The following is a 14538-nucleotide window of genomic DNA, read 5'->3' on the forward strand; positions in this document are numbered from 1 at the left end:
CTTTTTTTTTTTTTTTGAAGGGACACTTATTTCTCAGTTGAAATGTGGAGTTTTTGACCATAGCTACCAAGTCAATTCCATGGTTGAATTGATTACCATTTCATTAAAGGCTAGGTTCCATGGTTGAATTGATTACCATTTCATTATATACTAGTCTGAACTCTGAACCTCTGCAGCAGTACAGTTGTAGTATGCCCACAGCCTGACTGAACGAAGTTTGTCTCTGTATGTACATAACAGTGCAATACAGATATACAAAGTAGTGTCCACAGTCCACACTATATACATGTATTTTCATTCATTAGCATTCAGCCAATTATGATAAATAATGGGTGGCTCATGGCTTCCACCTCTTATCGGTCTATTCCATCTTTTTCTCCTAGGCGGTTTTCATTGAAAGTTGTCAATAAACATATACAGCAACTCATTTGTTTTGTTTCCCAAACACATTATCAGCTCTTTAGTTTTTATTTTGATTTACCTGTTTGAGTGCATCTTGACTATTTCACTTGGCGTATGTTACCTTACAAGTTTTGATTAACTCTGCACCCATTGTGTTTTATCTGTGCTGGATTTTGATCTCTAATATCCAAGGTTTACTCCCACTTCATTATTCAAAGGTGTGACGCCCTGGTAGAGAGCAGGTTGATGAAGGCGAGTCAAGCAGGACTGACAGATTTTTAGATTGACAAGCTTCTGAAAATGAAATGCACATGACACTTTAGGTGAATCCCACATTGAAATAAGAGAGAGAAAGTAAAGAGTTTTACGAGGTGTAGCTCAAGTTCACATGGTACTCGTATTTTTGTTGTTCGATCTGGCGTAGCCCGAAAGACAAATTTGTACAAGCTTAGGGCCAAAGCGAACAATATGTGTCATGAACTTGCATCATTGCCAACCTTGAATTTTATTTTAGTACCTACTACTAGTTAAACAAGACATAAAGCAAAACTTGGTCCCTTTCCATTATAAACTTTCAGTTGCTGATATTTTATTGTTATTACTTATTAGTGCTTTGTATCCATGTTAGCAATGTTTGGGCTCCATCATGTGGAGCGCATGAAAAATCCAGATTACCTGCAATAATCATCAAAGAGAAAATTAAACTACAAAATGTCCAGCTGTCTACATTAAAACACTTCCCCAATCTTTATCAAAAAAAGTTTAGAAGAGTTGGATTCCTTTGCCTTTACCCGTAAGTGTTTGGTGGCTGAATAATTCTACATGTACTTTTTAACCTGAAGGAAAAAAGAAAACAGCTTCAATCAACTGTTTTATTTTCTTTCAGAAGTGGCATTTTGAGCATGCACAGCTTGAAGCAAACAAAAAGAAAATGACATTCACTGCATAACTACCATCTTGTATCAGATATTAAAGATTAGAGTATATTTGGTCTGTCTGAAAGAATTCATCTAATAAACAAGAAAAATACCATCAAAATATTTTACTTATTGTCAATGAATCTTACAAACTTTCATCACAATGAACTCTACCATATGCTAAAAGAATAAATGCACAACATAACAGATCATTACAAATATGAATGGCTAATGTGAAAGCTTAGAGATTATTATGTACACAATAACCATGTTACTACTCACACTGCTATCATAAGCCTACTAAAGAATTAAATAAAGCAACACCAAGAAAAAGGGGGTGTGGTTGGAAGAATATCTAACAGCAACAAAAGAAACATGAATTTGTGCAGAGGGATCAGTTATGGCCTGTACTCGGTTTCTAGTGTAGGTTGCGTTCGCGTAACAGTAGCAGCCGGTGCTTTTGTGCTCCCAACGTTAGTCATTTGTAATGCTTCTCCAACCTCTGCAGCCCTCTCCATTTCTTGCATTTTCTTTCTACGCTTGTACTTGCTCGCACACGCTATCAGAAGACCTAAAAGAAACATCAATACTAGTCCTCCTGCTACCGAACCAACAATTATCCAGACTTTCGACTTGTTCTTCTTTCCCTTATGATGAATTACAGATGGTGGAGACACTGGAGCAGGTGAAGGAGCAATTGACTCGGTCACGATAGAGAAATGCCCGTGTTGAAATGTTGTACACGTGTTATCCGACAAAACTTTGCTGAAATTCAGAGAACCTTGTAAATCAATTGAAACACATTTTGCAGATGATCCAACAGGCAATGGCTTGACATCAGAAAAACTTATTGAAATAGGCTGACCAGAAGCTTTAATATCCAGCTCAGGCAAATTAGTAGCTGACAGATTTGATGCATCGTAAGCAAGAAGACCTAATACGGGAGCCAAGTAGATGTAGCCGGGTAGGTTGTAATATCTTGCAGACCAGTTGCCCAAATTTTGGTAGACCAGTACAAGCCTCTCAACATAAGGCTGCTCGACGACACCAATGGGTAGTTGGAACTCTTTATACATTTTAACTCCTCGTCTCCTTAAGCTACCGCTCCTAAGCCTCAACGCAGATACCTTAATCCCTGTCAAATTCGATGAGACTTTTCCATCATAGATAACACCTGTTCTAATCCTCGGACGATCAAATGCAAGATAAGCATAATCTTGGAGGAGTGCGTCTAGTGCCCGTGCAGCCCCCATAGAAAAGTCAGTTAACTGGGAACTTTCGGAATGTGGCAACCAAAACAACCACATCAGAAAGCGAAGCATCGAGAGTGTTCCAATAAGCCCCATCATGCTTCACAATTTCACTAGCTCACAACAATGTCAACCCCCAAATACACCTTTTTTCACCCTGAAATGCTTTACTTAAGCTCAGAGTCTATCGGGAACAGGCTCTCTATCTCTACGAAGTAGGGGTAAGGTCTGCATACACTCTACCCTCCCCAGACCACACATGTGGGATTACACTGGGTATGTTGTTGTTGTGTCTTGATAACTGTGTCATCCGTGTTAGCTTGCTAGCGCCAGACTAATCAGCTAGGCAACCAGCTAAAGCCTACGAGCTCAGGTATCAGGTAAACCTGTCCACCAAGGTTCAGGCAAATGTGCCGATAGGAGGAATTCGCAACCCAAAATGTTAGTACTTATCTAGTGATGGTTCTCAGATCCAAAATGAGCAATTTAAGGAAACTGTGCTACAACTACTTTAATATCACAAAGAGACTTCAAGTTCACGCTTTAGGTACTTTTAAATTCCTAGGTTTCGTTGGAGAATCTGATACTGCAAAACAAATATAACGGTAACAGTATCAAAAGTAGTATGCAAGTAAACTTGGTACTTTAAGCCGCTGAAAAGTCAATAACCCAAACACTTTTTGATAAATTCTTGCACAAAAAAGAGACTGGAGTGAAATCATTAGCTTGATTCCCCTGAAACCCAAATTATTCATCAATTTGCTAACTAATTACCAAACCCCAAAAATTAAAAATACAATCTTGATGATTTTATTTGCTCACATAATCACACTAAGACATGGGCATTTTAGGAAAATAGAACAACGTAGTGCCATTCTTGTTTATGTGGACATAAGAAAAAGGAAACAAAATGCAAACTTTTTATTTAAATGAAAAGAAAAATTACCAGAATTTAAGCCCACTTGAGTTTATCAGCCCTCAATGTTGAAATACAGTAGAAACTCAAAACACCATAAGCCAGCAAACCTAGATATATGATCCAATTAAGCAAAAGGGGTTTAAAATATGGAGAAATACAGTAAAAACTTCAAACCCAACTCAGCATTGTTTTAAAAAAAATGGAGAATTTGTAGTTGCAGAGATGAGCTTAGACGGTTTTTTTTTTTTTTTTGTGTGTGTGTGTGTGAGAGAGAGAGAGAGAGTAAAGTGAATGCCAATAGACAAAATAAAAAATTTAAAAAAAAAAAAGGCGATATAGCAATGGGCCGTGTAATGAATAATGTGTCCAAGAATGTTATATAGTACTAGTCCTTGTAGATTTGATTATTTGAATAGTAGTAATAAAATAAAATCTTCGTACACCTTATACAGTTGTAACTTGTAAGTATATCAAAATGCAGTGTGAGCTGTGAATTCTATAAAAATGATAAGTATGTTTGTTTATACCTTTTTTGCGATTAAGAAAAATCTCCGCACTAAATTTTGTAATGATTGATAAAGAGTATCTTGTTGCAATATTTTATTTTCTTTTTTTTTTTTTTGGTTAAAATTTATTTATAATTAAATGTCTGTATTAATTATGGGATAATTTCTGTATATAAATATAATTCCTAACCCAAAAACTAAAAATGCAATCTTGATGATTTTATTTGCTCACAAAATGCAATCTTGATGATTTTATTTGGTCACATAGTCACATTCTATATAAGACATGGGCAATTTAGGAAAAGTAGTGCAATGTAGTGCCATTCTTGTTTATGTGGACATAAGAAAAGGGGGAAAAAATGGAAAGTTTTTATTTAAATGATAAGAAAAATTACCAGAATTTTAGCCCACTAACTAAGAACAGAAACTTGAGCTTATCAGCCTTCAATATCGAAATACAGTAGAAGCTCAGACACCATAAGCTATTATTAGATATTGTGTATGACCCAATAAAGCAAAATGGGTCTAAAATATGGAGAAATTACAGTGAAAACTTCAAACCCAACTTAGCATTATTTAAAAAAAATGGAGAATTTGTAGTTGCAGAGATGATCTTGATTTTTATTTATTTTTTTGGTGGGGTGAGACTTGAGAGAGAGGAGTACCAGTAATAAAGTGAATGCCAATAGACGAAAAAAAAAAAAAAAAAAGAGATGAAACAGTGGGCGGTGTGATGAAATGTGTGAAAGAATATATATATATATATATATATAGTCCTTGTAGATTTTAATAGTAATAAAATAAAATCTTAGTACACCTTTATACAGTTGTGAGTACATCAAAATGCAGTGTGAGCTGTGAATGGTACAAAAATGATATGTTTGTTTATACAGTACTTTGTTGTCACCGAGAATAATATCGGTACTAAATTTTCTAATGATGGAGATTTGAGAAGAGTATTTGGTTGCAATATTTTATTTCCAATTATGTCTGTATTAATTATGAGATAATTTCTTTATATATTAAATTTAACGAGGAATCAGAACGTAAGTACATAAGAGTAAATCAATGGAAATTTTGACATTTGCAGTCCTACTTGTTAAGGTAACCATTTTTTACTGTTTCTAATATAATCTTTGTAATATTGATTTAGATTAAATTATATAATAGAGTGTACAAAATTTAAGAAAAAAAGGACATGTAATATGCTAATTTTTTATTCCTTTTTCTTAAATTTATATTTATTTAAGAGTTTAATTTTTATACACTGATATCATAAAATAATTTATACACTATTAAGTCATCTTAAAATAGATACTTATAAGTTATCAATAAGCTCGAATGAAGTGAAAGTGAAATGGTTGTTTGGTTTTGGGGTGGGGTGGGGGGGGGGGGGGGGCTACAGAAGATCCGGAAAAAGGCTAAACAAATAGTCAACTTTACCTTGGCATGCTTCCATTAACGAAACTAGAATGTAAAAAGGAAAATGACAACGCATCCAGGAAAAAGGATTAGAGCCTGTTTGGATGAGCGTATTTTAGGTGCTTTTAAGCTAAAATAGTTTATAAGCATTTTTGTAGTGTTTGTCTACGATAAAAAATAAAAAAAATAAAAAAAGTGTTTTGAATCACTTGTTTTTAAGCCAAAATAACAAAAATAAGCTAAAAGTCATAAGTTAAGTATTTTTAAGTAAAACTTACACAAATAACTACCTTTTAACAGCTTCTAACAAGTTATAGCTATAAGTTGAAGATTTACAATTCGTAGCTACTTTTGACTGTATTTCAGGTGTATCTCGCGTTTTTGAAATACATGAAATATAGCGAAATACAGCGTGGCTGTTGAATAAAAAAAAAGGCTATATTTATGGCAATAAAAATATTTTTCAAACTATATGGTAATTTGTATTAATGGATCCATGATTCACGCAAACCTCATGAGGTTCCATTACAGCTAACGTCTCTCTATCAAAATCACTCCATTCAAAAGTTTTTTGCTAGTTTTTGTTGTATTCGGTTGTATTTCGCGTTTTTGAAATACACGAAAATACAAAATTTGGCAGCGTAAAAATAGGTTGTATTTATGGAACATATTCTCTTCTTTCATTTTAAATGGTAAATGTTACACCCCTCGTCTTCATAGTGGTAGAACTTATGATTTTCTAGTCGGGTATGCCTTGAGAATTGAGACCCGAGCCCGAGTTTCGGAGATAGGAAGTGTCCTACCCCGTGTGCAATGGTACAGCGGGTATTCACGGTGATTACTGAGATTTGAAGTTGAACGAATCGAATCGACGCGACTGAACCGAATTAGAAAATGCAGACACCGACCAAGATCGACGGGCGGCGTTGTCGCGTCGATAGGTTCGCCCGCGTGCGGAGGTGCAGGTCGACGAGCACGTCGACGGGTCGTCAACCCGCTCGTAGAACCGGATCACTGAAGTATTTAATTCTCCAAGTATAAATACATGGTCCACGACTTTATGTCTTATTTCTCTCTTTCCCAGATCAGAAAACCCTAATATTTTGCTCTCCCAACATTTGTGGCATAGTAGTGAAGATTTGACAAGACTCGGACCCCTTAAACCCGAGCTTGTGAAGAAGAAGGTTGTTTCTAGGGTTTCTCCAAGAATGGGAAGCTTAAGGAGTTGAAGTTAAGGTGATTCTTGGGATTCTTGACCCCTCAGGGTATGTAAATGATTCCTACCCTCGTATTTGAGTTGCTATCAAGAGCTTTAGTGATTTTAGGTAAAGAAAGGGTATTTGTGGAAGTAATAGATTGATGAAAGGTAAGGTAGTGACATGAGACTATTTTAAAGAAATGATTAGGGATGGATTTACGTGTAGTTGGATATATATAGGCGTTATCATTGTAAGCCTATAAAGGAGATGGTCGTCTATAATTTGTTAAGCTTTATACGTGCTTGGGAATGATTAGTAAGCAAAAAGTAGCTAATTAAGGCTTATGTTATCTTAATTGTAGATTTACAAGTTCGAAGTAGAAGTTGGGCGATTTGATATACGTCAAGGTATGTTAAGGTTATTCCTTTTTTTTTTTGGCATGATCCTATGATGTGAACCGATAAACGAGTAAGAAAGTTTCCATATTACTCTATTCTTATAAGTTCTAAGAGAAATACGATTTTGATGTTCCGTACCATAGCTATGGTATTTTCCCCATATACGGATCTTATGATTTCTGTCTAGTAGTGTAGTGTAGTAAAGGCCATGAAGAGGCAAATTGTCATTATATTATTGAGAATCATGTTGTTCAGTCTCACTTGTATTATGCATTCACTTTCAGTTCTCAGGGGTACAGTGAAAGGCACACTTGACGGGGGGTGAAGGTGTGACCTATGATATTACGTTCTATATGTGAAAGACACACTTGACAGGGGGTGAAGGTGTGGCCTATGAGTGGTCCATGAGTGGCCTATGATGTTGGAGTATATACATGAGAAAGACACACTTGACAAGAGGTAAAGGTGTGACCTGTGATGTGACGATGAGGTGTGTACCTACTAGTTATATATATATATATATATATGCATGTCCATACTTCCCGACATATAGATTCAGCCAGATGCAGACAGATACTAGTTCATACGCAATTTATGCAGATAGTCATTTCAGCTTATGAGTTCAGATCTTATTCATGATTTTTGTACATAGTTATACATGTTGTCTTTGTCCCTTACATATTCAATACATTATCCGTACTGACTCCCCATTGCTCGAAACGTTCATGCCGCGGTACGATGTAGACGGGGAGGTGGTCTTAGTAGGACCCTTATCAATGACGATCGGTGCACTCGTTCGATCACGGAGTTGCAGTCTATTTTGGTAGGCCATTTTTTTTAGATGTATATATGTCACGACCTGCCTAGGGGGCCGTGACGGGTATCCGGAGCTGGCCACCGAGCACCACACGTCATGCTACTATTGTCTTGATCTGCTCACACATCCATTCCATAAAACATGTACTCATGCATACATAGGCCCTTACGGCAACAAAGAATAATATACAAAACATACATCGAGGGGAACACGACAACTACTACCCACACACAAGTATCTACGAGCCTCTAACTGAGATTCTGAGATCATGAAGATGGGACAGGACCCCATCATATCCGAATATATATATACACAAAATAATATATCAGGGGCGGCACCTCCGGTCTATGGAAGTGCTCCGGTGCAAGCGGATCTGACTCCTAGGAAGCCGGGTCGTCTCCCTGTCTACCTGTGGGCATGAGCACAGCATCCAAAAGAAAAGGATGTCAGTACGGACAACGTACTGAGTATGTAAGGCATATATCATAAAGTAACAGAAGAACAGGAAGACAAACAAAGATGAAAAGATAGCTGGTAATTGCTTGCCTCTTAAGGCGGAACCATGCATGCGTACGCGTAACATATCATATCATGTATTGATGCGGAACGTGCAGCCCGATCCATATATTGCCGTGGAACGTACGGCCCAATCCATTACCCATATAGCCCGCGTCCGGGATAATATCATCATATGTCGGTCGATCGGTGGCTGTGCGTATAGCATATATATAATATACGTAGCATTTACGAGAGCCCGAATAAAGTGCACTCTCTCGGAGTGACATAAGGTCGTAAACCTCCGAGTGCATTATGACATCATCATCATTAGATCGTGTCTGGGGATCCATGACGTAACCTATGGCCATATGTAATATAGCTCAGATATAAGCTGAAGCCATATGCTTTATAGCCTGGGGCTATATGTAATATAACTCACTTAGACACGAGCAGTGACCATATGCTTTATAGCCCGCTCGGTTGCGTCAGAAGTCATTTAGAATGTTAAGCTTGAAAAGTCTTTCAAATCGGAGCCATTGTAAGATTCTTTAGGAACTATAAGCTTTTGGCATTTACGGGAGTAAAAATATAGAGAATGACGTATATAGAATCAACGTGTAGGGATCGTACCTTTGAAAGAAGAAGGGGATAGCCTCACATACCTTTGTGTCTCCTCAACGTCGTCGACTAAGAGCTCTCCTTCCGACTTACGATTCTACATATAAGAGGGTTCGTACGAAGGTTAGATTGTTGAGGGCATACTTAAATTTAAACTAGAGTGGATAAAAATTTAACGAAAATTGGGCAAAGATTTCGTTTGTTTTCGACAACCTTTCCTCATATAACCAAACGGCTCCAAACAACACAACAACATCCATAATATCATAATACGCAATTTCCCCTCAAGTTAAACATTATTCCATCTCTAAACTTATTTACGAATCCTCCATAACCATTACTTAGAATACAACTTCATACTTATTTGTAATTCGAGTTCTTCAACTACTCAACACCTCTACTATCATTAAATAATTGTAATACTCGCCTTGATTACGTAAAGATGATTTTTTGGATAGAAATACTCCACTTGAGAAGAACTTCACTTGACTACCAAGGAGATTTTCAACCTCTCTATCAATCTTTCTAAGCATTTACACCCTTGATTCTACTAATCTTTGATGTTTAATCTTCGTTTCCTCTTCGAATATGTATTGAGGTGTTAGGGAGAGGTTTAGAGGTTTTTGGAAGTTTGGAGAGATGAAAAATGAGAAAAAGGAGAGGAAACCGTGTATATATGAAAATAAAACTCGGACTGACTCGAAATATACGGTCCACTATACGGTCCGTATAATTTATACGGTCCGTACATTGGACCGTATGTTTCCTCCAGATTGCCACCCTTCATCGGGGAAGGGTTCTGTCACGACCCAACCCCGTAGGCTGTGACTAGTGCCCGATCTGGGCACCCAAACACTTCCTCAGATAATATCAAACACATCCAGGTATATAACAGAAGCCGACAAAGCTGTGTTTCAAGTTTATATAATCTTCAAAAAAAATAATTTCGGCAGAGTTTTCTTTATTTTACGGACTATCCAAAATAACCCTGCACGCAGAAAATACCAACAAAGGCCACACAGGGCCAACAGCCCGACATATATATATATATATGCAAGCCGACAAGGGCCGCTTATATGTAACGAATCGCCCCAAAACACATATCATACAAGTCTAACCGAACAGACTGGGCACGACCCACACGTACATATCCACAGACCTCTAAACAGAAGGACAGAATCATATGACGGGACAGGGCCCCGCCGTACCCCTGAACAAACTCATACATATGCAACGGACGAGTATATACCAAGATGTGGGCTCCGAAATAAAGGGAGCACTCAACCGTAACGGGTGTCTGACCAGGCGGATCGTCGAACCGGACGTCCGTATGCGGGCATGAAACGCAGCCCCCCGAAGAAAGGGGGTCAGTACGGAATATGTACTGAGTATGCAAAGCAGAAATATACAATAATCAAATCTGGGTCATAATCGAAACGGAAGTACGGAAAGTAAGTACATATCCAAAAATACCAAAATGTCTATTTATCATGTTATTATTTTTTTTCAAGAATAACAAAGTATGTATAGGACTCAGTATCACACCATATACCGCGGTCAAAATCCAGCGGCACTATCATATCACATAACATACCGCGGCCGTATACCCGGCGTAAATATCGCGAACATACCGCGACAAATACCCTAATGCAAATATCACATAAGCATGCTCGCGACCAAATACCCAATGCTATATCACATAACATACCGCGGTTAAATACCCGGTAACATCACGTACCGGCATACAAATCATTATTACAAACCCAATAGAATAACCAAAGCGTACTATTATTTTCAACCCAAGGAAATAGTCAAATCAAATTTTCTCCGAATGTCACTCGAAGGCATATCAAACCGAACTTCAGAAATCATAATCCCGTATCAAAATCACATGCATATGAGCGAATAAATAATTAAGTTACCTTCCAAAATCCGATGACCAAATATATTTACTAACATCGGAAAGTGCGAGAAAAGTTTCGATTTATGAATTAGTATACAAAAGTTACAACCTTCTGAAATCGTTCTTATGTGTCAAAATGTATTATCAAACTCAATAAAGTAGTTAAAATAAATATTTTATAGTAATCGGAGCGATGGTCAAAAGTTCTCTTTCAAAATCTCGCAAATATACCAAACAGAGCGACATAGGGAGATCTCGGAATGCGTGAACCCCACCTCGGTCAAATTGAGGCGGCGTACCCCAAACTATGGTCGTTAGGCCTTACGAGGTCATATACAAAGGATTCTAGGCCCTCCAATATCATTTGGGCGAACTACGGATGTTTGAACAAATGTTTCAACAAAACAGGACATACTTAATTCAATTCTACTAAATGAGAAAGGGCCAAAATGGAGCTCGGATTTCGAGGAGTAGAGTCGTCCCCCAAAGCTCGTATCTTAGCCTAACATACCTAGACATGCCAAGAGAAGGAAAGAGCAAGCTTCACATACCTTATTCGCTTCTTAGGCTTGTCTAAATTCAACTCCCGTTTCCTCCAAAATCCGCAATTGGTCACGATTACCAAATGTCATTTGTAAGCCTTAAGAATACAAGTTGGAAGTAATGCTTGTCTACAGAAATTTCGACAGCATTTCCCCTATAATTACAACATCCCCGAGAATTCAACTCAGCCAAATCAATCAACAACAACAACAATAACCAACCTAACTCAGCCAAATCAATCAACAACAACAACAATAACCAACCTAGCAACATCAACAACCAATCCGGAAAGCAATACAACAATAATAGCTTTCTTTTCCATCATTCCACAACTTTCGTAAATTCACTTCGACGACTTGCATTCAAGCCAACGTCGACGCTTATACATTCACATACTAACCCGAACCCATAGCAACAACATTTAAAGGCATTCTAAGCAATTCATACAACATTTCCAACAACCCAAATTTTTCTCCAACTCAGCCGAATTCAGCCCCAAACCCGAGAGCCTCACTTAAATCATTCCTCATTTTCAAATCATGATTTGTATCCACAATTCACATTCTAACAATGCTATTATCATCAATATACAAATTACATTAAATGTACAAAAATCTCCAAATCAGTCCGCAACAATCACAACCTCAATTTGAGCCATTAAACATTCATTTCCAACATAAAATTCATAACGACGACGACTAAAACATTAAGCGATATCAATTCGTTCATTGTCATATGGTATGACCCATTTCGACCAACACTACACATATACATATATGGATGATTCTCAATCGTTCTTCACCTTACAATGATCATAATAATGCCAACTAAGCTTAATTCATAGCTTCAATATCACACAACACACACACACACTACACGGCTAAAACACCACACACAAATCACTTCCAACATGCCTTATTTCATGATTTTCCTCTATTTTAACATACTACAACAAACATACCACCTTCACAATACATAAAACATAATGAATTCTTACCTTTTCTTCTTCAATTTCTCAATAGCCTAGGGTTTCCAAGGATGAAAAATAATGGGTTGATCGCTCCAACGACGCCTCCACGCTACTTAGGGACCTCAATATAGTGGGTTTACATCAATGGAATAATTTTGGAAGAGTTAGAAATGGGGGTTGGTTTTTCTTCACCTTGGCCGAGAGCCTCCTAGTCTTCAACTTCTTGTTCTATTTTTTTTCTAAGTGTTAAAATGAAGCAAGTGAAGTAGTGGTCATCTTTTAACCAAGGCAAGACTTGTACTAGAGTCCTTTGGCCCACACCATGTGTTGTTCCAATTAAAAGTTGACGCAAAATTGGTGGGCCAACCACCACACTCACACGGCTACATCATGGAAATAATGGATGATTTTCAACTTCCAATTTTATCACTTTTGGTCCCAAATTTTCCTAATTGTTCCATGCCAACAAATTCATGCACAACTTATAACTCAAAATAAAATCGAAGGTCAAAAATCCCGACTTTGCATCCCGAAATAGTTTTGTACTTAACTTATCATAATTAACCTGGATTGTTCCAATGTACAAAAATGCGGGATATAACAGGTTCTACGGCCAAGTATACGGGCCGTATAAAATATACGGTCCGTACATTGGACCGTATAGTCCTCAATTTTTCTGACTTCGTTCTCGTTGCTTCGTTCGATCTCGAATCCTTATGGAACCTTCTTGGTACTCGTGCAACTCCTCCTTAACGATCTAACGGACATCGTAACTCGTTCTTAAATCCTCGTTAAACATTCGTTAGCTCGACACCCATGAAATCCTTCCCAAACATAACTTATACTTCACATTCATGACGAGCCTAGTTCCGCCAAGTCTGATAACCTAAGAATCTTATCGTATATACGTTAAGGTTGCCAATCACCCTCTTGTAGTCGTGAAGGTCTCATGTCCGCCTTGATCGACGTTAGTCCATTCACGACACAACGTCACGAAATTACTGAGGTGTAAAAGTGGTATCAGAGCAGGTCGTCCTAGGGTGTGTCTACGAGCCGTGTCCGGTAGAGTCTTGTTTATGGGTGTGAAGCGCGCCACACTTATAAACGAGAGGCTGCGGGACATCTAGGAATAATGACCGTCCTTCTTTTTATAGATCGTGCGATAGAGCCATAATGTAAGGTTTCCTTATTCTAACTGTGCGTTATGATTTCAGCGACGCCGACGAAGGAAGAAAATCCGCACCATATTGGATGCCGCCGGGAAGGCACCACCGAGAGCCTAGCGGAGTCGGGACATGGCGAGGCCCAGTGCTACCCTCGCCATCGCTCCCACTCCTATTCCTCTAGCGAGAAAGCGTAGAGGCTCCGCCCTCCCCTGTTCCGCTCGCATCGGACTTACGGGATCCGTTCACCGTTGACTCAATTAGGTCCGCGCAGCCCCGACGAGAGAGTGCGGGTTCAAGTGATAGGGCGACCGGTGCTCGAGCCCGTGATTTCACGAGCTTAAATCCTCCGAATTCTTCGGGTCGAAACCGGATGAAGACCGCAGGCTTTATTGATGAGGTGCTGAGGACGTTGAGGATTATCCATGCTTCTGATACTGAGTCCGTGGAGTTGGCTTCATATAGACTCCGGGACGTAGCTGTTTTATGGTATACTAATAGGATTTCTTCAAGAGGGGAAAATGCACCTCCCCCAAAATGGCGCAGTTCGTGGATGCTTTTATTCGACATTATTTACCACCTGAGGTCCGTCAGATAGATTCCTGAATCTCAAGCAAGGAAATATGAGTGCCCGGGAATATAGTCTCCGATTCAATTTATTGGCTAGATATGCTCCGGCCATGGTAGCCGACATGGGAGACCGGGTACATCGATTTGAGAGGCTTAGGGCCACACTTATTTAAATCTTGTCCCGACCTCGGCCTCGCTATTAGAAGGAATGGATATTTCGCGCATTCAAGCGCATGCTCAGAACTTGGAAGAACAACAGCAGCCGCCGAGGGGAGATCGAGTTATGGACAGGGGACACGGTAAGAGGACTAGATCAGCGGGTGCTAGCAGTGAGTACAGAGGAGGCCAGGGGCAGCAGTATTCTAGATATTCAGGCCAGTCTGCTTCTAGTGCACCTTCTCGGTTTGCGGGCCGAAAGTTTAATCGTCCCACCTATTCCGAGC

The 14538-nt window shown here is 38.7% G+C and overlaps 1 protein-coding gene across 2 annotated transcripts; it reads right to left on the reverse strand.

Moving 5' to 3' along the window:
• Nucleotides 1-1429: 1429 nt before the first annotated feature.
• Nucleotides 1430-4699, reverse strand: LOC132049831 (uncharacterized). Of its 2 annotated transcripts, XM_059440781.1 has the most exons (3): nucleotides 4390-4699; nucleotides 3516-3595; nucleotides 1430-3155 (listed from the first exon to the last, which is right to left on the reverse strand). In XM_059440781.1, the coding sequence occupies exon 3, from the start codon at nucleotides 2666-2668 to the stop codon at nucleotides 1718-1720; it is 951 nt and encodes a 316-aa protein (XP_059296764.1). In that variant the 5' UTR covers nucleotides 2669-3155; nucleotides 3516-3595; nucleotides 4390-4699; the 3' UTR covers nucleotides 1430-1717. The 2 variants fall into 2 exon arrangements, with proteins under 2 accessions (XP_059296764.1, XP_059296763.1); XM_059440780.1 differs by having other exon boundaries at nucleotides 1430-3595.
• Between the last annotated feature and the right edge of the window lie 9839 nt (nucleotides 4700-14538).

Source organism: Lycium ferocissimum, chromosome 3 (assembly GCF_029784015.1).
Source record: "Lycium ferocissimum isolate CSIRO_LF1 chromosome 3, AGI_CSIRO_Lferr_CH_V1, whole genome shotgun sequence".
NCBI lineage: Eukaryota > Viridiplantae > Streptophyta > Magnoliopsida > Solanales > Solanaceae > Lycium > Lycium ferocissimum.

Excerpts from the sequence above, each read along its gene's own strand:
- LOC132049831 (XM_059440781.1), bottom strand. The coding sequence starts at position 2,668 with ATGATGGGGCTTATTGGAACACTCTCGATGCTTCGCTTTCTGATGTGG.